The 24868-nt window shown below is 46.7% G+C and overlaps 1 protein-coding gene across 1 annotated transcript in view; it reads right to left on the reverse strand.

Moving 5' to 3' along the window:
* The window catches only part of LOC110498645 (FRAS1-related extracellular matrix protein 2), a 51720-nt gene extending 46373 nt beyond the window's left edge, over positions 1-5347 (reverse strand). The window contains exon 1 of the mRNA XM_036954239.1: positions 103-5347. Within this exon, the coding sequence (XP_036810134.1) occupies positions 103-5140 (5038 nt within the window). The 5' untranslated portion in view covers positions 5141-5347. The remainder of the gene's footprint in view (positions 1-102) is intronic.
* Positions 5348-24868: the final 19521 nt, after the last annotated feature.

Raw genomic sequence — 24868 nt, forward strand, 5'->3', positions numbered from 1 at the left:
AATATATCAGATTTTAATTTTATGAATGTTCGTTCACTTTTTCCTCAATTGTTTTTTAAATGGTTATATACACGTATATGTAATATTAAATGCTAGTCTTACCTTGTGTGAAGGCCTTGATGCTGTCATTGCCCAGGGCAGTGTTCATGATGAAGCCATGCTGTGGGGCCTCGGCCACGGAGTACTTGAGGACTTTGTGAGGACTGTCTCGATCCTCAGACTTCAGGGCCTTGCTGGTGATTAGGAAGCCAAGGTGGCCGCTATGCAGAACCCTTAGGGACGGGGCAGCCTTGTTGACCACGATCTGGGGGACCCCATTGTCAATAGTGCTGATGTGAATGGTCATCATCTGAGGCTTACGTGTCTCGTACACGGTATCAGGGAATACGTAGAAGTCGTTGTGTGTGCCGTCGGTGACGGTGAACGAGAAGCTATCCTCGTTGGACTCGGTGCCATCGTGCTTGTAGGTGATGAGGTTCTCGTTCAGGTCCTGCTTGGTGAAGGTGTTGATTGGCTGGGTGCCGTTGAACAGCAACTGGCCATGAACCGGCACCTGGGTGACCACAAAGCGCAGCAGGTTGTCTGGGGTGTCACGGTCCTCCACGGTCAACTCGAATGGGGTGATGAGCTTGTTTTCGCCCTCTCCCAACAGCAGCTTATGGACGCTCAGGACAGGTTTCTTGTTGTCCACGTCCGTGATGGACACTCTGAAGGTGCGGAAGACCGGGTTGTAGCCGTCCGTCACCTCGAACTCAAAGCTATCCATCTTCATCTCATCGTCTGAGGTGTGGATGTAGTAGATCTTGTTGCCGGCCAGCTGCAGCTGGGTGAAGGTGGAGATGGGCACACCTGGGAGGTCAGTGCATTCAAGGTGGCCTCTGCTAGGGGCACGTGTGATGCTAAAGCTGAGGAACTCATCTGGGCTGTTGATGTCAGTGGTGCTGAGCAGGTCAGTGGTGAGAGTCACTTTGCCCCCTTCTTTTAGGGTCACGCCTTTGTTGATGACATCGGGGAAAACCATGTCGATGCTTCCGATGTTGATGTAGAAGTATCGGTCGATAAGGGGGTTAATGCCATCGGTAACGTCAAACTTAAGCAGGTCACGTACACCCTCCTGGCCCGTATGCACATACTGGATCAGGTTTTTGTCGACTTCGTCTTGGGTGAAGTTCATGTCGAGGGTGATGTTGCCCACAACGTGTCCGAACTTGGTGATACGCTGGAGATAGCCTTGGCTTGGGCCGTAGCGCACAACGTAGATGAGCTCTTTGTCTTCCGAGTCCAGATCAGTAGCCTTCATGACCCTGTTGTTGATTATTTTTGTTTCTCCGATCTCAACCTCCAGTCCATCATTGATGGCCATTCTCGGTGTCTCGTCATCGACAGGAATCACCATGATGAGAATCTTCTTCTCCACTGTGTGTTTCCCGTCTGTGAGCCTAACTTCGAAACTGTCTTCTTTGGTCTCTGAGTCGTCGTGTTCGTAGATGATGTTGGAGGCCTCATTGATCTGTTCCAAGGAGAACCTGACAACAGGGACTGTGCCCGTTGTAAGCTGCTGAACTATCTTGCCATGCTTGGGGTTCTTTATGATCTCAAACTCCAGTTCATCCCCTGGAATGTCTGCATCGGCCGCATTCAGGATGGGTGTGTCGATGACCAGACTCATGCCCTCCATCACGACAAACTCACGGATAAAGAGCTCTGGTTTCTCATCATTGGCAGGGATGATGACGATGGGGAAAAAGTGGCGATCAGAGAAGTTGATGCCGTCGGAGCAACGGAAGGTGAACCTGTCTTCCACAGGCTCCACACCTTTGTGGATGCTCTGGACATAGTAGATATGACCGAGGAAGACATCTTTGAAGCTGAAGGCGGTGATGGCGGTGCCTGCTCTGGACTTCTCAGAACCTGGAGCTGGGGAGATATTCTCCACGTACCCGGATGTTGATTGGACAATAACGGTGCACAGGATGTCATTGTTGTCTGTGTCCATATCCTCAGTCATAACGTGATCCAGAGTAATGACGTTCTTCTCCCCTTCTATCACCACAAACTGCTCCCCGACGCTGACGATGGGTGGGATGCTGTCGACGGGCAGGATGGTGACGAGCACCCGGACTCCTTGGACCTTGTTGCCCCCGACGACCCATTCATCGGACATGTCGGAGATGGTGAGGTTGAAGGAGTCATGCTCTTTGAAGGAGCCAATCTCACCACTAGTGTGGGCATACATCACCACGCCGTTGATGATGTCCTGTTGGGTGAACCTCTCGGCGCGGGCACCGCTCACCAGGATCTCACCGAGCCTGGGGGGCTCCTCAACGATGAAGGTCAGCATGAGGTCGTCAGTGTCTTCGTCACGGCCCTGGATGACATTGCTGGTGATTTCAGTTGCCCCGTTCTCCAGGACATCGATGGATGCCCCTAGAAGGCCAGCAGGGAGCATGATGGTGGGGGTCTTGTCATCAACTGGGTTAATGGAGATCTTGATGATGATAGGTACCTCATGGAAGCCGTCGCTGACGTCACACTTGATAACGTCACTGAGGCTTTCCTCCCCGCCATGGATGTAGGCAATATGGCCATTTTCGATGTCCTCCAGGACAAATGTCTCACTGTTCGACATATCGATCCCTAAATACTGCAACTGCCCATAGCGAGGAATCTGGGTCACAGTGAATAGAATATTTTCATATTCTGTGTCCTGGTCGGTGGCATCGAGCTCCTTCTTAGTGATGATGTACGTGCTTCTCTCCTGGCAAGTGAAACCAGTGTTGGTGATAAAGGGAGGTTTGTTGTCAACGGGCTGTAAGAAAATAGTGAATAGTCCATCTACTGTATTCCCAGCAGTATCCTCCACAATGAATGTGAACTGAAGGACTTTTGGAGTGATGCCCAGTTCCTGGTCTGGGGGCTTGTAGGCCACTTTGTGGTGGTTGACCTGCGCCTGTGTGAACTCACTGATCACAGAGTCGGGACTGTCAGTCAGAACAATGTCACCCAGGGGGGCCGGGTTGTTCTCATCTGTGTCAGTGGGGGACTTGGTGACGGTATATTTCAGATCCCTGTCATCCGAGTCCAAATCTGTGTAACGCAAAAACGTCTTCTTGAAGTGAGTCAGCTCATACTCTTGCACTGTCATGTGAAGCGTGGTCCCTGGGTAGAGCTCTGGTGGGAGGTCATCCACCGGGTGGATTTTAATGGTGAAGGTATGCTCACCGGACTGGTTTGGTGGGTTATTGTCATCTTGGACGCGGAACACAAACTGATCCATCACAGTGGTGGTGCTGTGAGGCCCAATGTGGCGGTAGAAGAGCTTCCCATCTAGAATGTCCTGCTGGAAACATTCGGTCACCACCTGTTCAAACATCTCATCTGTCTCACTGAACTTCCAGAGAGAGGGGTTAGAGGGAGGCTCCACTTGTCTGAGGATAAGCTCCCCTACAGTGGAGTATGGGGCCTCAAGGATGAATTTAATGGTAGAATCCTCTGAGTCTATGTCTGTGGCGCTCAGAATGAAGGGGGAAATCTGCATGATTTCATTCTTGAAAAGCACCAGGCCGGTGTTTGCATTGATAATAGGGGGTTCATCGTCAGTGGGGGCTATAGTGATAGGGAACAAAAACTCGACCTCATTGCTGCCATCAGTCATTCTAAAAATGATGTTGTCGCTGTAGGTGTCGCTGCCGTCGTGCTGGTAAACCACGATGCCGGCATCTAAATCGGCCGGTGTGAAGAATTTCCTGCGCGCGCCGAGCACCGTCAGCTCGCCGTGCTTCAAGCCGTCCACCACTGTGATTTTCACATTGTCCAGGTTATCTTCATCACTGATCTCTAAGTTGTGAGAGCTGGAGAGAGTTCTGGACTGGCCCTCAAACAAAAGCTGCCCTATGTTCTTGGTTGCTACGGGAGCAAGAGTATTCATAGGCTTCACCACAATCATAAAGGCAAACGTATCAGAGACGGCGCCCTCTGTATCTACAATTTCAAACTCGAGCTGGAAAATCCTCTCTACTTCTGAATCCTCGGACGGAGGCTTATAGGCTATCTTCAAATCTTTAATGTCTCTCTGGTAGAACGAGGTGATGGGGAGGTTCTGATCATCTGTACTGATGATGTAGCCTTGCTGATGGTCCAGGGGGGACGTAATGTTAAATATTAAGTCATCTGGATCAGATTCAACATCCTCGGCAGCCAACATATCACTGGTGATAGCTGTCATCACAAACTGATCAATCTCCATCATCATCATAGCAACAAAACTAGGCTTGGGAGGGGTGTTCTCTGTACCCTCTCTAATTCTAACCATGATCTGGAAATGCTCCTGCATAATGGTGTTTCCCTCATTATCCTGCAGCTCTACCAACATGGGGATATAGTCTCTGTTAGGAGAGTTGGTGGTGGATGTGTGCTTGTAGCGAATGCCTTGCTTAAGAAACTCATCACAGTCCATCATCTGGCCATTAGTGGAATTATTTAAAAGGGTGCCATACCTGGGGAGACCGCCGGCGCCGACCAGCGTGGCGACCTTGCACTGAGTGACACCATCCTCAAAGGAAAAGTCCAGGCCCTTTTTGTCAATGGGGTTGCTGTTGCCGTTGAGCTTGTCCACAGCCAGGGGCATGTTCCTGGTGAGGACCTCCAGCTGCTGGAAGACCACCTCCACCTCCAGCATGAAGGGGATGACCACCGTGTCCGTCTGGGAGTCGTAGCGTAGCTGCAGCTTCACCCTGTCTTTACTGGGGCTCCGGGAACCAAAATGAGTGTATTTCACCTCATCACCGCCAAACGCACAGGGGAACTTCTTAGGGCTAAGCATTCCGGGTTTTTGGGCCAGTGGGTCATTCTCCAGGACCGTGATGGAGCAGCGGTCTCCGGGCTGCACCTCAGTCACCAGGTCATTGACAGCGTCCAGGTACACAGACTTCCCGAAGGGAACACGGAGGCCATTGTTGGCCACAACGATGCTGTCAGCATGATGTCCTTGTCGTTGACGGTAAAGGAAAGCCGAATCGAATTGGTGGGGCTCCGCGTCCACAGAGGAAAAGCAAAAGACAAGAGTGAAAAGCACAAAGAGGCATCTCAACAAACGTGCCTGCCCTTTACAAAGTCCTGTCCTCTGCAGACAACCAGCCATGTCCACTGCCAGTTGCCCTGCCACTTTGTATAACTCAGCAGAAATAAATGTCCTTCAAATCAAATCTCTCCAGAGAAGAAAAAAGATGAGAAAAAGTAAACCCCACTCTGGCAGTTGAAAAGTTTAAGCTTGGGTCTCTGGTTCTCTCTCTCTCTGCTCCCTCTTTCTCTCTCTCTGTCCACTCACACTCACACAGGAAAAGTGTAGTTGATCTTATGGTGCAGGTAATACTGAAGCAGGAGACAGTGACAGCGTCCCCAGACTCCTCCCTCTGACAACACGGAGAGAATGCCTCCCGCCCCCAACAGCTAATTTAAGAAAACACATTGGACAGCCCCTCCAGTACCCTTGCCTATCCCCCCACCCTTCCCCTTGCCTATCCCCCCCTCTCCCCCTTGCCTATCCCCTCCCTCCCCACTCTCTTCCCCCTCCCTATCCCCTCCCTCCCGCTCTCTTCCCCCTGCCTATCCCCTCCCAGCCTTCCCTCCTCCTCTATAGCCCCCCAGCCTTCCCTGTCTTAGCCCCCCATCCTCCTCTGCCCCCCAACAAACTACCTAAACAACTCCCCCTCTCCAAAATAAACCTAAATCATCAGTTGAAGACCTCCAAAAATGCTGTGTCCAGGTTTTCAAGACAACACATGCAGATTTGGCTTTAATGTGGGTTGGGACCCAAAGTGGGCCCTGGGCATGTATGTGAGAGAAGGGTTGTGAAAATAATCACACACTATTTCTTTTTAATTTGGGTTGATGGAGGACGATTTTGGTCACGGGAGGAACATCAATTTCTCATTTGGGTATCGAGCTGAAAAAGTTTAAGAACCCCTGGCCTAAACACATTGATAATAGACCTTAAATAAAGACACAGTTTGATTAATGCATATTTATTTTGAATGAGTCTCAGATTAAGGAGAATGTGAGGATTTTGTGGAGTATTACCTTAAATGTTTCAGATTCAAACACCAGTGCTGATTTAGAGGTTCGCTTTCATTGTGCATTAAGCATGATCAAACATTGAACAGGAGCGTTTGAAGAGCAAGGCAATGACACTGTGGAACACTGACGATAGTGCCCTCTATTGGGTCACCTGGTGCAGGTTACACGAACTACGGTTATTGAACTACATTCCAACCAAAATAGAAAACCCTAAACAATCCCATTTAGTCAGTTAACATGATCAGTTAAATATGAAATGCAAAAAACAATGTAATAAGAGTTTTAAAATATCACATACATCAAGTTTTCCTCAGAGTATTTTCATGGTCAGATATTATGAGGTTTAGGTAGGCAGGTAACCTGCCCCATTAGTTTGGAAGACACTTTGAAGTCAACTCGGTGCTCTGATAGGCTATATCATCAGCGATCGCCATTGTAATTTCACATTGTGCTTCACATGAACAGTGGGGTCTTTCAGAAGGGCCAGGTCCAATGCTAATGAACATCTCTCTTATTATACGGTGGCCTGACAGACAGGCTACCAGAGAATACCCAAAGCCAAGGTCAGTAACGTAATGTCCTCTTCCTCCCCTCCACTCTATTCCTGTGTTCAGGGGCCCTGGTGTATCATCATACCACAACCCCTCACACCTTGGGGTTAACAAGCTTCTATTCTATTTTTCGCTGCATGGGATGATATTTGATAAGGTTTAGAATATCATCATACAAAGCTGTTGATGTTTAATGCAGCAGAAAACACTAGATAACATATGCACAAGGAAAACCTATGCACAAAGAAAACCTTGAAGTGTTGTTCCCAAGACATCCTATACAGTGCATTCGGAAAGACTTTCCACGTTAAATTGTTTTACCCCTCATCAATCTACACACAACACCCCATAATGACAAAGCAAAAACAGTTTTTTTGATTTTTTTGTGTGCAAATGTATATATATATATATATATATATATATATATATATATATATATATATATATATATATATAAAAAAACAGAAATATCACATTTACATAAGTATTCAGACCCTTTATTCAGTACTTTGTTGAAGCACCTTTGGCAGCGATTACAGCATCAAGTCTTCTTGGGTATGACGCTACAAATCAAATCAATCAAATAAAATGTTATTAGTCACATGCGCCGAATACAACAGGTGTAGGTAGACCTTACAGTGAAATGCTTACTTATGAGCCCCTAACCAACAATGCAGTTTTAAAAAATACAGATAAGAAATAAAAGTAACAAGTAATTAGAGAGCAGCGGTAAAATAACAAGTGTGAATATATACAGGGGGTACGGGTACAGAGTCAATGTGCAGGGGCACCAGTTAGTTGAGGTAATGTGTACATGTAGGTAGAGTTATTAAAGTGACTATGCATAGATGACAACAGAGAGTAGCAGCGGTGTAAAAGAGGGGGAAAGGGGGGACCTAGGCACACCTGTATTTGGGGAGTTTCTCCATTCTACTCTGCAGATCCTCTCAAGCTCTGTCAAGTTGGATGGGGAGCTTCGCTGCACAGCTATTTTCAGGTCTCTCCAGAGATGTTCGATTGGGTTCAAGTTCGGGCTCTGGCTGGGCCATTCAAGGACATTCAGAGACTTGTCCCGAAGCCATTCCTGCGTTGTCTTGGCTGTGTGCTTAGGGTCGTGTTACTGTTGGAAGGTGAACCTTAACCCTAGTCTGAGGTCATGAGCACTCTGTAGCAGGTTTTGTTTTTATCAAGGACCTCTCTGTACTTTGCTCCATTCATCTTTCCCTCAATCCTGACTAGTCTCCCAGTAGCTCCCACTGATAAACATCCCTACAGCATGATGCTGCCACCACCATGCTTCACCGTAGGGATGGTGCCAGGTTTCCTCCAGACTTGGAGTGGCTTCCATCTGGCCACTCTACCATAAAGGCCTGATTGGTACAGTGCTGCAGAGATCTCCACAGAGGAACTCTGGAGCGACCAGCGGGTTCTTGGTCACCTGCCTGACCAAGGCCTTCTCCTACGATTGCTCAGTTTGGCCCGGTGGCCAGCTCTAGGAAGAGTATTGGTGGTTCCAAACTTCTTCCGTATAAGAATGATGGCCACTGTGTTCTTGGGGACCTTCAATGCTGCACACATGTTTTGGTACCCTTCTCCAAGACATGTGCCTCGACACAATCCTGTCTCGGCGCTCTACGGACAATTCCTTCGAACTCATGGCTTGGTTTTTGCTCTGAGATGCACTGTCAACTGTGGTACCTTATATAAACAGGTGTGTGCCTTTCCAAATCATGTCCAAACCAATTGAATTTACCCCAGGTGGACTCCAATCAAGTTTTAGAAACATCTCAGGGATGATCAATGGAAACAGGAAGCACCTGAGCTCAATTTCGAGTCTCATAGCAAAGGGTCTGAATTGTTTAATTTTTTTTATAGATTTGCTAAAAAAAAATCTAAATACCTGTTTTCGCTATTGTGTGTAGATTGATGAGGAAAAACATTTATTTAATCCCTTTTAGAATATGTTTGTAATGTAACAAAATATTGAGTAAAGGAAGGAGTCGGAATACTTTCTGAATGCACTGAATGTAGTCCTCCACATGACCCCTGTGGAATATAAAATGAACTAAGGGAGAGGATTTTATTGGTAACTTGAGCCATGTTTTAACATGATCCTTCATCCCTGGGAAATAGACATGGACAACAGTAGAGATTGGAGGATCAGTTTACAAAACGGATGTTCAGCCTCTTAGTCCACTCAAACAGTACACATTGACCTAACTCAACATCAACGCTCACTTGAACAAAAATACATTTTCAAATGCAACTGTTAACAGCAAAACAAAATGGCACCAGGTATACAGGCCTACAGGGCAAATATTGAACGCCGCAATAAGTTAAACAATGTGACATGTGTGACCTGGTCATGTGGTGGTTTGTGATCTGTTCACGGGGTTGGTGCCCTTTAGGGTCAAGTCTCTGGGACACCCCGGCACCAAACTCCTCTCGGTCACACACTGAGAACCACCCAGCTCCTGGCATCAGCTGGCCTAGCGGGACAGGTGGGGTGACAGTGACCCTGGGACACTGGCCTCATCCCCTAACAAACCCCTTCCTTTAATGACACTAGACTAGAAACAGCTTATGTTACAATCAGAGAGATACTGTTAGCAAGAAGCCATTTCAATCAATCAGTCAATCAATCTACAAATTACAATAACCAGTCCTAGACCCCAAAGTTCAAGCAGAAGCAGAACCAAAGTGTCCAGGAAAAACTCCCAAGTATGAAGAACCCTAGAGAGGAACCAGGCTTTCCATATGTGTATGAGTAAATATCATATTTATGATTCTTGTCATAATTGTTTATAGCTAGGCTATATTACTGATGATTGGAAGTGACCTGCAGAATTCGATAGACCACGTCTCTGCTGTAGTTAAAAAAGCACTGGATGACCTTTCCTATAAATGATTAGTAGAACGTCCAAATATATCCTTTGCGGTGGGCTGTCACCGGCATCAGATTTAAAGCCATGCAATGATGGAAACCCCCCTCCGAGGCCCGTCCTCTCAGGATATGGAGAGATGGAGAGGAGTTGATCTCATCTCATGACGCGACACATGATCTAGGCATCTACGCCAGCAGCCAGATCTTCAGCATTCTCACGTCAATGTCTTAGATTTTTTATGATTATTATATAGTTCATCTAAACTATGATTGGACGACAGTAAGCACCAGGGTTCGCTGGGTTCTCATGATGGTGGGTCACGAAGACACAGCATGACACAGAGAGACGTGTTGTGGTCCGATTGGGGATCCAGGGAGAATGTGAGAATGCACCCTCGGTATGGCGCGGCGCAAGGTCACGTTAAGATAAATATACTTAGTGACCTTTTATAGAGTAACGTGTATGATAGCTATTAAGCTATAATCATGATGACGTTGGTCCACACAGTTTCAATATTTAAAAAAGTCTTCTATACTTCTTTCTCTTTTATCATGATTACCAAGTATAGTCAAGGAGAATAAGGAATTATTATTGCAGAAACCCAAACTTACTGTTCTAGAAATGTAAGTGTAGCAATAATTTCTCATTCATTCAATCAAACACAGCTGGTACAAATGAAATACAGTTTTAAGTGATTAATATGGCTGTTCTGTCACTGAATCCCTTTCTGGTGAAATGGGCTCAATCTATAAATCAATTTAATACGGATAGGATGCACTGGACATTAATCTTCTGTACATTTTTTATAACGTATTTTTTACCTTTATTTAACTAGGCAAGTCAGTTGAGAACAAATTCTCATTTATAATGACGGCCTACCCTGGCCGAACCCTCCACTAACCCACAATACGCTGGGTCAATTGTTCGCCGCCCTATGGGACTCCCGATCATGGCCGGTTGTGCTACAGCCCGGGATCAAGCCCGGGTCTGTGGTGACGCCTGTAGCATTGCGATACAGTGCCTTAGAACTCTGCGCCACTCGGTCCCCCCCGGGATGAGATTTTTATAAGGGGGCCCATTGAACAACGCATGGGTGGGTGAACTCTGGGTGAGCTGCTGAACTTATACCTTAAATAACGCAGATCAAAATAAAAGGCTGTACTGTTTCTGGAGATACTGACGCGTTTCGGACAACACTGCATGGTACTTAGCAACCTCCTCCCGTGACAAACGCCCCTTAACGTGTGCCGAATACCCAGCATGGCATGCATTCTGCATCTGGTCCTTTCATTACATCTCCTAAATAAGTCCTGCATTACCTCCGCTCGTCTGGACAGTCATAGGAATGGAACGGTGGGTGTGTCCGAATGGTGTAACTATAGAAACAAACAAACCAAGCTTTTTATATAACTGTATAACCCCAATGGCAATTTACTTTATTTCTACGGTTTAAGAAAGTATTTCAGTTTCGCACCAAGCAGGATAGGGTTTCCTCTCTAGTTGTCATCCAATCCAGGCAGTATTGTAGTTCATTATGGACCATTAGATTGTTCCAGGGGTTAAATGCTATGTAGAAATGTTTGCAGTGACTGCCAAAAGAGTTGCGCTGAGTGTATGTGCTGCCTGTGGATGCTGCCTAGGATTAGCCTAGCATTAGCACAAGCCTAGCATTAGCCTAGAGATAGCATTAGCCATAGCTGTTGAGTCACAGTACAGTAACAGTATATAACACATGGCATAGTGCTGACTGACTCATTAGCTTGACTGTACTGTATCAATGGCCTAGTTGTGTGAGGTTTACCTTCTCTGTTCCCTTGGGGCCATGCTCTTAATGATGGCCTTTGGTAAACAGAGAAAGGTTGGGCAGGGGCCAGGGCATTCAGCTCCTGCTGCTGCCAGGTCTCACTTCACCATCCTGGGGACAGGCACACGATGATAGACTCTTAATGACCCATGATGGATGGAGAACAAAGCCGAAGTGTATTCTCAAATCCCCCTCTTTCCTCCCGAGAAGAGATTGGGAATTCCTACTGTCTATGTCATTCTTGACTTTTGCAGCAGTTGTTTGTTCCACTAAGGTGAAGTCAAATTGAGGTCCAGGCAGAAGCTTATATGACTCATGCTTTCCGGTAATTTTCCCCATCTTCCAAATTTTCCCATTACAACCATCGAGAGTTAAGGACTATAAGGTTCTATCTGCATTTTTGTCAAAATTGAATTATTGCCATAGCCTTGTTCTGTCCAATGTTCTCTATATAGTATATATATAGTACCCATATAGTACTCTAAATACCCCAATTCATGTTGTTAAGATCCAAAGAATACAAGATACTAATCACTGACACCATTCAAGCAATGAGGGTTCGGAACTTTAAAGACAATTATCTCAGAATCATCTTTTTGCAGATATGAATTTAAAGGGGATTTTTTAAACTTTAAACTCGGACAAAACAGAGATGCTAGTTCTAGGTCCCAAGAAACACAGAGATCTTCTGTTGGATCTGACAATTCATCTTGACGCTTGTACAGTCGTCTCAAATAAAACTGTGAAGGACCTCGGCGTTACTCTTGAAACCTGATCTCTGTTTTGACGAACATATCAAGAATATTTCAAGGACGGCTTAAAAAAAAAATCTTCGTTACACTGAAAGAAATCAGAAACTTTCTGTCCAAAGATTATGCAGAAACATGTATCCATGCTTTTAGCACTTCTAGATTAGACTATGGCAATGCTCTACTTTCCAGCTACCCGGATAAAGCACTAAATTAACTTCAGTTATTGCTAAAAACGGCTGATAGAATCTTGACTAGAACCTAAACATTTGAACATATTACTCTACTGCTAGCCTCTCTACTCTGGCTTCCTGTTAAGGCTAGGGCTGATTTCAAGGTTTTACTGCTAACCTACAAAGCATTACATGGGCCTGCTCCTACCTATTTTTCTGATTTGGTCCTGCCTGTACATACCTACATGTATGCTACGGTCACAAGACGCAGGCCTCCTTACTGTCCCTTGAATTTCTAAGAAAACAGCTGGAGGCAGGGCTTTATAGAGCTTCATTTTTATGGAATGATCTGCCTATCCATGTAAAAGATGCAGACTAGGTCTCGACCTTTAAGTCTTTATTGAAGACTCATCTCTTCAGTAGGTCCTATGATTGAGTGTAGTCTGGCTCAGGAGTGTGAAGGTGAACGTAAAGGCACTGGAGCAACAAACTGCCCTTGCTGTCTCTGCCTGGCCGGTTCCCCTCTCTCCACTGGGATTCTCTGCCTCTAACCCTATTATGGGGGCTGAGTCACTGGCTTACTGTTGCTCTTCCATGCCATCCCTAGGAGGGGTGGGTCACTTGAGTGAGTTGAGTCACCGACGTGATCTTTCTGTCCGGATTGGCGCCCCCCTCGGGTTCGTGCCGTGGGCGAGATCTTTGTGGGCTATACTCGGCCTTGTCTCAGGGTAGTAAGTTGGTGGTTGAAGATATCTCTCTATTGGTATGGGGGCTGTGCTTTGGCAAAGTGGGTGGGGTTATATCCTGCCTAGTTTGCCCTTTCAGGGGTATCGTCGGACGGGGCCACAGTGTCTCCCGACCCCACCTGTGTCCGCCTCCAGTATTTATGCTGCAATAGTTTGTGTCGAGGGCTAGGGTCAGTCTGTTATATCTAAAGTATTTCTCCTGTCTTATCCGGTGTCTTGTGTGAATTTAAGTATGCTCCCTTTAATTCTCTCTCTCTCTTTTTCTATCTTTCTCCTTCAATCAATCAATCAATCAAATTTATTTTATATAGCCCTTCGTACATCAGCTGATATCTCAAAGTGCTGTACAGAAACCCAGCCTAAAACCCCAAACAGCAAGCAATGCAGGTGAAGAAGCACGGTGGCTAGGAAAAACTCCCTAGAAAGGCCAAAACCTAGGAAGAAACCTAGAGAGGAACCAGGCTATGTGGGGTGGCCAGTCCTCTTCTGGCTGTGCCGGGTGGAGATTATAACAAAACATGGTCAAGATGTTCAAATGTTCATAAATGACCAGCATGGTCGAATAATAATAAGGCAGAATAGTTGAAACTGGAGCAGCAGCACAGTCAGGTGGACTGGGGACAGCAAGGAGTCATCATGTCAGGTATTCCTGGGGCATGGTCCTAGGGCTCAGGTCCTCCGAGAGAGAGAAAGAAAGAGAGAATTAGAGAGAGCATATGTGGGATGGCCAGTCATCTTCTGGCTGTGCCGGGTGGAGATTATAACAGAACATGGCCAAGATGTTCAAATGTTCATAAATGATCAGCATGGTCGAATAATAATAAGGCAGAACAGTTGAAACTGGAGCAGCAGCACAGCCAGGTGGACTGGGGACAGCAAGGAGTCATCATGTCAGGTAGTCCTGGGGCATGGTCCTAGGGCTCAGGTCCTCCGAGAGAGAGAAAGAGAGAAGGAGAGAATTAGAGAACGCACACTTAGAATCACACAGGACACCGAATAGGACAGGAGAAGTACTCCAGATATAACAAACTGACCCTAGCCCCCCGACACATAAACTACTGCAGCATAAATACTGGAGGCTGAGACAGGAGGGGTCAGGAGACACTGTGGCCCACTCCGAGGACACCCCCGGACAGGGCCAAACAGGAAGGATATAACCCCACCCACTTTGCCAAAGCACAGCCCCCACACCACTAGAGGGATATCTTCAACCACCAACTTACCATCCTGAGACAAGGCTGAGTATAGCCCACAAAGACCTCCGCCACGGCACAACTTAAGGGGGGGGGGGGGGGGGCGCCTTCTCTCTCTCTTTCTCTCTGAGGACCTGAGCCCAAGGAACATGCTTCAAGACTACCTGGCCTGATGACTCCTTGCTGTACCCAGTCCACCTGGTCGTGCTGCTGCTCCAGTTTCAACTGTTCTGCCTGCGGCTATGGAACCCTGACCTGTTCACCAGACGTGCTACCTTGTCCCGGACTTGCTGTTTTGGACTCTCTCTCTACCGCACCTGCTGTCTCTAACTCTGAATGATCTGCTATGAAAAGCTAACTGACATTTACTCCTGAGGTGCTGACCTGTTGCACCCTCTACAACCACTGTGATTATTATTATCTGACTCTGCTGGTCATCTATGAATATTTGAACATATTGGCCGTGTTCTGTTATAATTTCCAAACGGCATAGCCCGAAAAGGACTGGTTCCTCTCTAGGTTTCTTCCTAGGTTCAGACCTTTCTAGGGACTTTTTCCTAGCCATCGTGCTTCTACATCTGCATTGCTTGCTGTTTGGGGTTTTAGGCTGGGTTTCTGTACAGCACTTTGTGACATCGGCTGATGTAAAAAGGGCTTTATAAATACATTTGATTGATTGATAATCCCAAGCGTTCGCATAATTTTGTCTTTATCTTCCATTAATTTGATTTACAGAAGTCCCTAACAGATTACTGGTCATGCATATACATTGTCAAACATTTACCATGTACACTGAGTAGACCAAACATTAGGAACACCTCCCTAATATTGAGTTGGGACCCCCCTTTGCCCTCAGAACAGCCTCAATTCATCAGGGCATAGATTCTACAAGGTGTCGAAAGCGTTCCACAGGGATGCTGGCCCATGTTGACTCCAATGTATCCCACAGTTGTGTCAAGTTGGCTGGATGTCCTTTGGGTGGTGGACCATTCTTAATACACATGGGAAACTGTTGAGTGTGAAAAACCCAGCAGCATTGCAGTTCTTGACACAAACTGGTGTGCCTGCCAGCTACTACCATACTCTGTTCAAAGGCACTTACGTTTTTGGTCTTGCCCATTCACCCTCTGAATGTCACATATACACAATCCATGTCTCAAGGCTTAAAAATCCTTCTTTAACCTGTCTCCTCCTCTTCATCTGGATTTAACAAGTGACATCAATAAAGGATCATAGCTTTCACCTGGTCATGGAAAGAGCAGGTGTTCTTAATGTTTTGTATACTCAGTGTATGAATACTCACCTGTGTGCCCAGGGCAGCAAGTAACCACAAATCTGAATGACCCAAGTATGACTTTCTCCACTTTGTAATCAAATTAATGCATTGACAAAGTTATTATTAGGGAAAATTGACATTCAGAGTAACCTGGCAAAAGAATATAAAGAAAAATCATTTAATTATATAATCTACATTCTTGTGGAACAAAAGGTGCTATCTGGAACCTAAAACGGTTCTCCAGCTGTCCCCATAGGATAACCCTTTGAAGAACCCTTTTTGGTTCCAGGTAGAACACTTTTAGGTTCCATGTAGACCCTTTCCACAGAGGGTTCTACATGACACCCAAAAGGTTTCTACCTGGATCCAAAAAGGCTTCTCCTATGGGGACAGCCGACTAACCCTTTTTTGTGTAAGCTACCATATAGTGTACCATATAGTGTAGGCTACCATATAGTGTACCATATAGTGTAGGCTACCATATAGTGTAGACTAACATATAGTGTAGGCTACCATATAGTGTAGGCTACCATATATTGTAGGCTACCATATAAGGACATAAACATTTGTTTTACTTTAGCATTATATATGTCTGTAATTTCCTAACCATGTCCATGACACCACTTACTTCTGCATTCTGCTGTGTACTGTAGCACCACCACCTCGTCGTGTAGGTTGTCTGGTCATATCTGTCACACTGTGTTCACGCCGTGTTTAAAAACATTCTTTGCATACTCAACAAGTCCGTAAAGTTTATAGCTCTTGAACATCTCAGAACCTCTACATCATGGTGTTGATGAATGGCTAGTTACAGCTGCACGGGACAGTTGTGGACAATGCATTCTGGATGTTCGTGACAGAGGCTGCCTTTACACAGGCAGCCCAATTCTGATTTTTGTTTCACTGATTGGTCTTTTGACCAATCAGATTAGTTCTGAAAAATATCTGTTGTGAAAAGATCTGATGTGATTTGTCAATGACCAATTAGTGGAAAATTATCAGAATTTGTCTGCCTGTGTAAACGCAGCCCTAATCACCCACGTACTCAAGTGAGCAAGCTTTGTCAGGACTGTTAATAAGTGTGAAGCAGATGCTGAGGATCAGACAGTGAGGAGACAGACAGGATGTTCTGGTGCTCACCACTCAGAGGCTTTTATTTACAATATTAACAGGTGCAGGACAAATTGGCCAATATACGTTGTACAGAAAATAACAAACAGGACGTTGACAAAGACTTAAAAAAATCAAAGATATTCTCAGTAAAAACTATTCAGGCAACAACTATTTCCCGATAACAAAACTCAGGTATGGCTCTACTCTAGCCAACCTGCTACCTGCCCAGCCTGCTCTCTCCCAGGCAAAGGCAAATTGAGCACCTAAGTACTCTTTCCAGGAACTCCTTTCCGCTAGGAACGTTCCAACATGATAGCCCACAATACCTTTCTATCACAAATGCATAATTTCACATGGACATCCCAACATATCATAAACAACGGTTTTACATCATTTCACATGGACACATTGGGGGTTCTACTAAGCTAACACATGAAATTGTTTTAAGATGGTCATACCAAGGATCATTTAGATATTTGATTTTGAACTTTAGGTCCCTTGTAGCTATAAAAAAACAAAAACTGTCATGTACTGTCATGTTGTGTCTTGTTTCTGTCCTTTCCCTTCACCCTGTCTCCCTCTGCTGGTCGTTGTTAGGTTACCTTTTCTCCCCCTCTTTCCCCCAGCTGTGCCTTGTCTCCTCCTAACTACCTCGTCACCCCTTTTCCCACCTGTTCCCTTTTTCCCTCTGATTAGTCCTCTATATCTCTCTCTGTTTCTGCTCCTGTCTTTGTCGGATTCTTGTTTGTGTTGTTCATGCCTGAACCAGACTATCGTCATGTTTGCTGCAACCTTGTCCTGTCCTGTCGGAACCTGCCGGTCCATCTGAGCCTACGTTTTGTTTTGTTATTAAAGAAGCTCTGTTTACGTTAATTCGCTTTTGGGTCCTCATTCACGCACCGTAACAGAAGAATCCGACCAAGAATGGACCCAGCGACTTCGGATCCTCTCCACTCAGCCGTCGAGATCCAGGGAGCGATGCTAGGCAGACACAAGCAGGAATTGTCTGCTGCTCGACATGCCGTTGACACCCTGGCCACCCAAGTCTCCAACCTCACAGAACAGGTTCACCATCTCCGCCTCGATCCACCGGCCACTTCCAGGGCTTTCGAATCTCCGGAGCCCAGAATCAATAACCCGCCGTGTTACTCTGGGGAGCCCACTGAATGCCGCTCGTTCCTCACCCAGTGTGATATTGTGTTTTCTCTCCAGCCCAACACTTACTCCAGGAGCACTGCTCGTGTCGCCTACGTCATATCTCTCCTTACTGGACGGGCTCGTGAGTGGGGCACGGCAATCTGGGAGGCAAGGGCTGAGTGTACTAACCAGTATCAGGACTTTAAGGAGGAGATGATACGGGTTTTTGATCGATCTGTTTTTGGGGAGGAGGCTTCCAGGGCCCTGTCTTCCCTATGTCAGGGTAATCGATCCATAACAGACTACTCTATTGAGTTTCGCACTCTTGCTGCCTCCAGTGGCTGGAACGAGCCGGCTTTGCTCGCTCGTTTTCTGGAGGGTCTCCGCGCAGAGGTAAAGGATGAGATTCTCTCCCGGGAGGTTCCTTCCAGCGTGGATTCCTTGATTGAACTCGCTATTCGCATTGAGCGACGGGTTGATCTTCGTCACCGAGCTCGTGGAAAGGAGCTCGCGTTCTCCGTTGCCCCCCTCTCCGCATCACTACCATCTTCCTCTGCCGGCTCGGGTGCTGAGCCTATGCAGCTGGGAGGTATCCGCATCTCGACTAAGGAGAGGGAACGGAGAATCACCAACCGCCTCTGTCTCTATTGCGGTTCTGCTGGTCATTTTGTCACTTCATGTCCAGTAAAAGCCAGAGCTCATCAGTAAGCGGAGGGCTACTGGTGAGCGCTACTACTCCTGTCTCTCCTTCAAGATCCTGCACTACCTTGTCGGTCCATCTACGCTGGACCGGTTCGTCAGCTTCCTGCAGTGCCTTAATAGACTCTGGGGCGGAGGGCTGTTTTATGGACGAGACCTGGGCTCGGGAACATGACATTCCTCTCAGACAGTTAAGGGAGTCCACGGCCTTGTTCGCCCTGGATGGTAGTCCTCTCCCCAGGATTCAGCGTGAGACGCTACCTTTAACCCTCACTGTTTCTGGTAATCATAGCGAAACCATTTCTTTTTTAATTTTTCGTTCACCTTTTACACCTGTTGTTTTGGGCCATCCCTGGCTAGTTTGTCATAATCCTTCCATTAATTGGTCTAGTAATTCTATCCTCTCCTGGAACGTCTCTTGTCATGTGAAATGTTTAATGTCTGCTATCCCTCCTGTTTCCTCTGTCTCTTCTTCACAGGAGGAGCCTGGTGATTTGACAGGGGTGCCGGAGGAATATCACGATCTGCGCACGGTGTTCAGTCGGTCCAGGGCCACCTCTCTTCCTCCACACCGGTCGTATGATTGTAGTATTGATCTCCTTCCGGGAACCACTCCCCCCCGGGGTAGACTATACTCTCTGTCGGCTCCCGAACGTAAGGCTCTCGAAGATTATTTGTCTGTAGCTCTTGCCGCCGGTACCATAGTCCCCTCCTCCTCTCCCGCCGGAGCGGGGTTTTTTTTTTGTTAAGAAGAAGGACGGGTCCCTGCGCCCCTGCATAGATTATCGAGGGCTGAATGACATAACAGTGAAGAATCGTTATCCGCTTCCTCTTATGTCTTCAGCCTTCGAGATCCTGCAGGGAGCCAGGTTTTTCACTAAGTTGGACCTTCGTAACGCTTACCATCTCGTGCGCATCAGGGAGGGGGACGAGTGGAAGACGGCGTTTAACACTCCGTTAGGGCACTTTGAATACCGGGTTCTTCCTTTCGGCCTCGCTAACGCTCCAGCTGTCTTTCAGGCATTAGTCAATGATGTCCTGAGAGACATGCTGAACATCTTTGTTTTCGTTTACCTTGACGATATCCTGATTTTTTCACCGTCACTCCAGATTCATGTTCAGCACGTTCGACGTGTCCTCCAGCGCCTTTTAGAGAATTGTCTTTTTGTGAAGGCTGAGAAGTGCTCTTTTCATGCCTCCTCCGTCACATTTCTCGGTTCTGTTATTTCCGCTGAAGGCATTAAGATGGATCCCGCTAAGGTCCAAGCTGTCATTGATTGGCCCGTCCCTAAGTCACGCGTCGAGTTGCAGCGCTTTCTCGGCTTCGCGAACTTCTATCGTCGTTTCATCCGTAATTTCGGTCAGGTGGCAGCCCCTCTCACAGCCCTTACTTCTGTCAAGACGTGCTTTAAGTGGTCCGTTTCCGCCCAGGGAGCTTTTGATCTCCTCAATAATCGTTTTACATCCGCACCTATCCTTGTTACACCTGACGTCTCTAGACAGTTCATTGTCGAGGTTGACGCGTCAGAGGTGGGCGTGGGAGCCATTCTTTCTCAGCGCTCCTTCTCTGACGACAAGGTCCACCCTTGCGCGTATTTTTCTCATCGCCTGTCGCCGTCGGAACGTAACTATGATGTGGGAAACCGCGAACTGCTCGCCATCCGCTTAGCCCTAGGCGAATGGCGACAGTGGTTGGAGGGGGCGACCGTTCCTTTTGTCGTTTGGACTGACCATAGGAACCTTGAGTACATCCGTTCTGCCAAACGACTTAATGCGCGTCAGGCGCGCTGGGCGCTGTTTTTCGCTCGTTTCGAGTTCGTGATTTCTTATCGTCCGGGCTCTAAGAACACCAAGCCTGATGCTTTATCTCGTCTCTTCAGTTCTTCAGTAGCCTCCACTGACCCCGAGGGGATTCTCCCTGAGGGGCGTGTTGTCGGGTTGACTGTCTGGGGAATTGAGAGGCAGGTAAAGCAAGCACTCACTCAAACTCCGTCGCCGCGCGCTTGTCCCAGGAACCTTCTTTTCGTTCCCGTTCCTACTCGTCTGGCCGTTCTTCAGTGGGCTCACTCTGCCAAGTTAGCCGGCCATCCTGGCGTTCGGGGTACGCTTGCTTCCATTCGCCAGCGCTTTTGGTGGCCCACCCGGGAGCATGACACGCGTCGCTTCGTGGCTGCTTGTTCGGTCTGCGCGCAGACTAAGTCCGGTAACTCTCCTCCTGCCGGCCGTCTCAGGCCGCTTCCCATTCCCTCTCGACCGTGGTCTCACATCGCCTTAGATTTTGTCACCGGACTGCCTTCGTCAGCGGGGAAGACTGTTATTCTTACGGTTGTCGACAGGTTCTCTAAGGCGGCTCATTTTATTCCCCTTGCTAAGCTTCCTTCTGCTAAAGAGACGGCACAAATCATCATCGAGAATGTTTTCAGAATTCATGGCCTTCCGTCAGACGTCGTTTCGGACAGAGGTCCGCAATTCACGTCTCAATTTTGGAGTGAGTTTTGCCGTTTGATTGGGGCTTCCGTCAGTTTCTCTTCCGGCTTTCACCCCCAGTCTAACGGTCAAGCAGAACGGGCCAATCAGACTATTGGTCGCATCTTACGCAGTCTTTCTTTTCGCAACCCTGCGTCTTGGTCAGAACAGCTCCCCTGGGCAGAATACGCCCACAACTCGCTTCCTTCGTCTGCGACCGGGCTATCTCCTTTTCAGAGTAGCCTCGGGTACCAGCCTCCGCTGTTCTCATCTCAGTTCGCCGAGTCCAGCGTCCCCTCCGCTCAGGCTTTTGTCCAACGTTGCGAGCGCACCTGGAAGAGGGTCAGGTCTGCACTTTGCCGTTATAGGGCGCAGACTGTGAGGGCTGCTAATAAGCGTAGAACTAAGAGTCCTAGATATTGTCGCGGTCAGAGAGTTTGGCTCTCCACTCAGAACCTTCCCCTTAAGACCACTTCTCGCAAGTTGACCCCGCGGTTCATTGGTCCGTTCCGTATTTCTCGGATCATTAATCCTGTCGCAGTTCGACTTCTTCTTCCGCGATATCTTCGTCGCGTCCACCCGGTCTTCCATGTCTCCTGTGTCAAGCCCGTTCTTCGCGCCCCCGCTCGTCTTCCCCCCCCCCCCCCATCCTTGTCGAGGGCGCACCCATCTACAGGGTCCGTAGGATTTTGGACATGCGTCCTCGGGGCCGTGGTCATCAGTACCTAGTAGATTGGGAGGGGTACGGTCCTGAGGAGAGGAGTTGGGTTCCCTCTCGGGACGTGCTGGACCGTGCGCTGATCGATGATTTCCTCCGTTGCCGCCAGGTTTCCTCCTCGAGTGCGCCAGGAGGCGCTCGGTGAGTGGGGGGGTACTGTCATGTACTGTCATGTTGTGTCTTGTTTCTGTCCTTTCCCTTCACCCTGTCTCCCTCTGCTGGTCGTTGTTAGGTTACCTTTTCTCCCCCTCTTTCCCCCAGCTGTGCCTTGTCTCCTCCTAACTACCTCGTCACCCCTTTTCCCACCTGTTCCCTTTTTCCCTCTGATTAGTCCTCTATATCTCTCTCTGTTTCTGCTCCTGTCTTTGTCGGATTCTTGTTTGTGTTCATGCCTGAACCAGACTATCGTCATGTTTGCTGCAACCTTGTCCTGTCCTGTCGGAACCTGCCGGTCCATCTGAGCCTACGTTTTGTTTTGTTATTAAAGAAGCTCTGTTTACGTTAATTCGCTTTTGGGTCCTCATTCACGCACCGTAACAAAAACATTATTTGATACAAATATTGAATTTAAGCTTTACTACTTGTTGGCGATACGTTGCAGTGACAATTAATAAAGAGTCTTTCTCAAACCAATAATTTGTTTCTGTGTCATTGTCTAGAAGTCACAGATAATAAGGCAATGGCAAATACTCAGCACCTTCATACTTCACACAGAATTCAGTCACCTCATACTTGGATCTTGTCACAGAAAATCCTACTTCAGTGAACCTATGGGCCCTGGCACTTCTAGTGGAACACCTGGAACTGTTGGCTACACGAGGGTCAACCCCTGCATCTTGGGGGACGAGGGAAGGGGACAGTACAGTTGCAGTGGGGTGGAATGTTTTCTTAGTTGTGGATGGAGTGTCCCATATAGCAGAGCTGGGTCTGCAGCTGCTGTCCAGGCAAAAGCCATGCACCCTGCCGGGACGCTGTCTGCCACAGTTACAGTATATTACATGGGAATGTTACATTGCACTGTACTGTGTCGTTGAATGACCAGACTAGCCCACTTGTCCATGCTGTCCCCATTCTGTCAGGTATAAAGTTACTGTAATGGCTTACATTCATGGGAATTGGCCTATATGGATCGGGCAAAATTCAAATGTTTCTTACAGAAGAAATCTGGAAAGCGTATGCATAACCATAGTAGCAATTCAAAATGAACAGTTTGGAGATTGAGAACATTATCAGACTAAAATGCGAGGACAAAACAGTCAATCTGACACAAGACTGAATCCAAACATCACAGTGTTGATTTTATGTGCATTTTACATTTACTGCACCTTTCCCCGCATTTGTTGATAAGGAAATCAGAAAAAAGCTGTGGATACATTCAGTAACATGATGAGAATATTCATGGGACATTTGGGGTAGGTACAACATAAGACAAAAAAAAGGAGGGAAAAAAAAGTGTTTGAGTGAGAGGACTAACTGGTTTCTTTCCCCAGGTGGCCACACATCTCTCCAAAGTAATGTCGAGGCACTTTTATGACTCAAAGAGTCTTTACCTCTAAGGTGCTTTTTTTCAGCTTCTCCTAGCTGCTGTTGAGGAACTAGAGCAAGCAGACTTGTAGTTGTGTTGAACACAGCCCAGTATTCCCAGCATCACACAATTACTGTTGTTTACACATTCCAAAAAAGGTCCATTATGAATCAAAATCTGGTCAGACGGGCATCATTTGAAAGCGTGCACTACTGCCAACATGGCCAGCTAAGTTACCAAATGCAGTGGATGTATTTTTTGTTGTTGAGTGCTCCAACTCCTTTTTTATCTTGAATGAGTCCTCTAGGAAGTTTTTCTTGGTAAGCCATTCTTACGATCATACAGTGGAAACAAGGAAATTCAGAGAAGCAGATTGTAATTTTGGTGTGCATAGAATAGTCACGAGTGCATTCGGATGCTTGTTCCACGCCAAGTTTCTTCACAACATGACAAACAGGCTCATATATATTTTTTAATTATTATACAAAATGATCAACATCTTACAACTACATCAAACATGTCGAACAAAAACAAAACACAGGTATAAACAAGAAAATACTAAATACATACAACAAAAAAATATAAAAAAATAAATTATTAAAGTACAATTGTATTCACTGAAAAAAATGGCATTATAATGATTCAGTAAGATGTTATTCTTTGTTATTCACTATGGATAATGTCTGAACAAGAATTTTAAAAAAATCACAATCATTTCAATGGTCTTTATATCATTGCAATAATAACATATTATATCCTCCTTGTTAAAAACATGAGTAGTGTTCAAAACGGTAAATAAGTCTTCGGTTTTTCCAAAAATCTATCACAGATTAACATTCGTTGAACAAGTAATATTTTCACCTTTTTCGCAGAAAACGCAGATATCATCAATAGATGTAGAAACGAGCTCATTCTGTTCAGGACAACCCAGCGTTTGACGCCATGTCATCTTGTAACTGTACATCAAGCGACTGCATCCAATTTAAACGCTTATCAGTGTCCAAATCTGCTATTTTGAACCCGTAACGTGGACACTCCTTCAAATTAGTGGATTTGGCTATTTCAGACACCCGTTGATGACAGGTGTATAAAATCGAGCACACAGTCATGCAATATTCATAAACAAACACTGGCAGTAGAATGGCCTTATTGAATAGCTCAATGACTTTCAATGTGACACCATCATAGGATACCACCTTTCCAGTCAGTTCGTCAAATTTCAGCCCTGCTAGAGATGCCCCTGTCAACGGTAAGTGCTGTTATTGTGAAGTGGAAACCTCTAGGAGCAACAACGACTGAACCGCGAAGTGGTAGGCCACACAAACTCACAGAACGGGACTGCCGAGTGCAGAAGCGTGTAAAAATCATCAGTCCTCAGTTGCAACACTCAGTACTGAGTTCCAAACTGACTCTGGAAGCAACGTCAGCACAAAAACTGTTTGTCTGGAGCTTCATGAAATGGATTTCCATAGGAGAGCATCCGCACACAACCCTAAGATCACCATGTGCAATGCCAAACATTGGCTGGAGTGGTGTAAAGCTCGCTGCCATTGGACTCTGGAGCAGTGGAAACGCTTTCTCTGGAGTGATGAATCTCGCTTCACCATCTGGCAGTCTGACGGATGAATTGGGGTTTGGCGGATGCCAGGAGAACGCTACCTGCCCCAATGCATAGTGCCAACTTTAAAGTTTCGTGGATGAGGAATAATGGTATTGGGCTGTTTTTCATGGTTTGGGCTAGACCCCTTAGTTCCAGTG

Source organism: Oncorhynchus mykiss, chromosome 19 (genome assembly GCF_013265735.2).
Source record: "Oncorhynchus mykiss isolate Arlee chromosome 19, USDA_OmykA_1.1, whole genome shotgun sequence".
NCBI classification, from domain to species: Eukaryota; Metazoa; Chordata; class Actinopteri; order Salmoniformes; family Salmonidae; genus Oncorhynchus; species Oncorhynchus mykiss.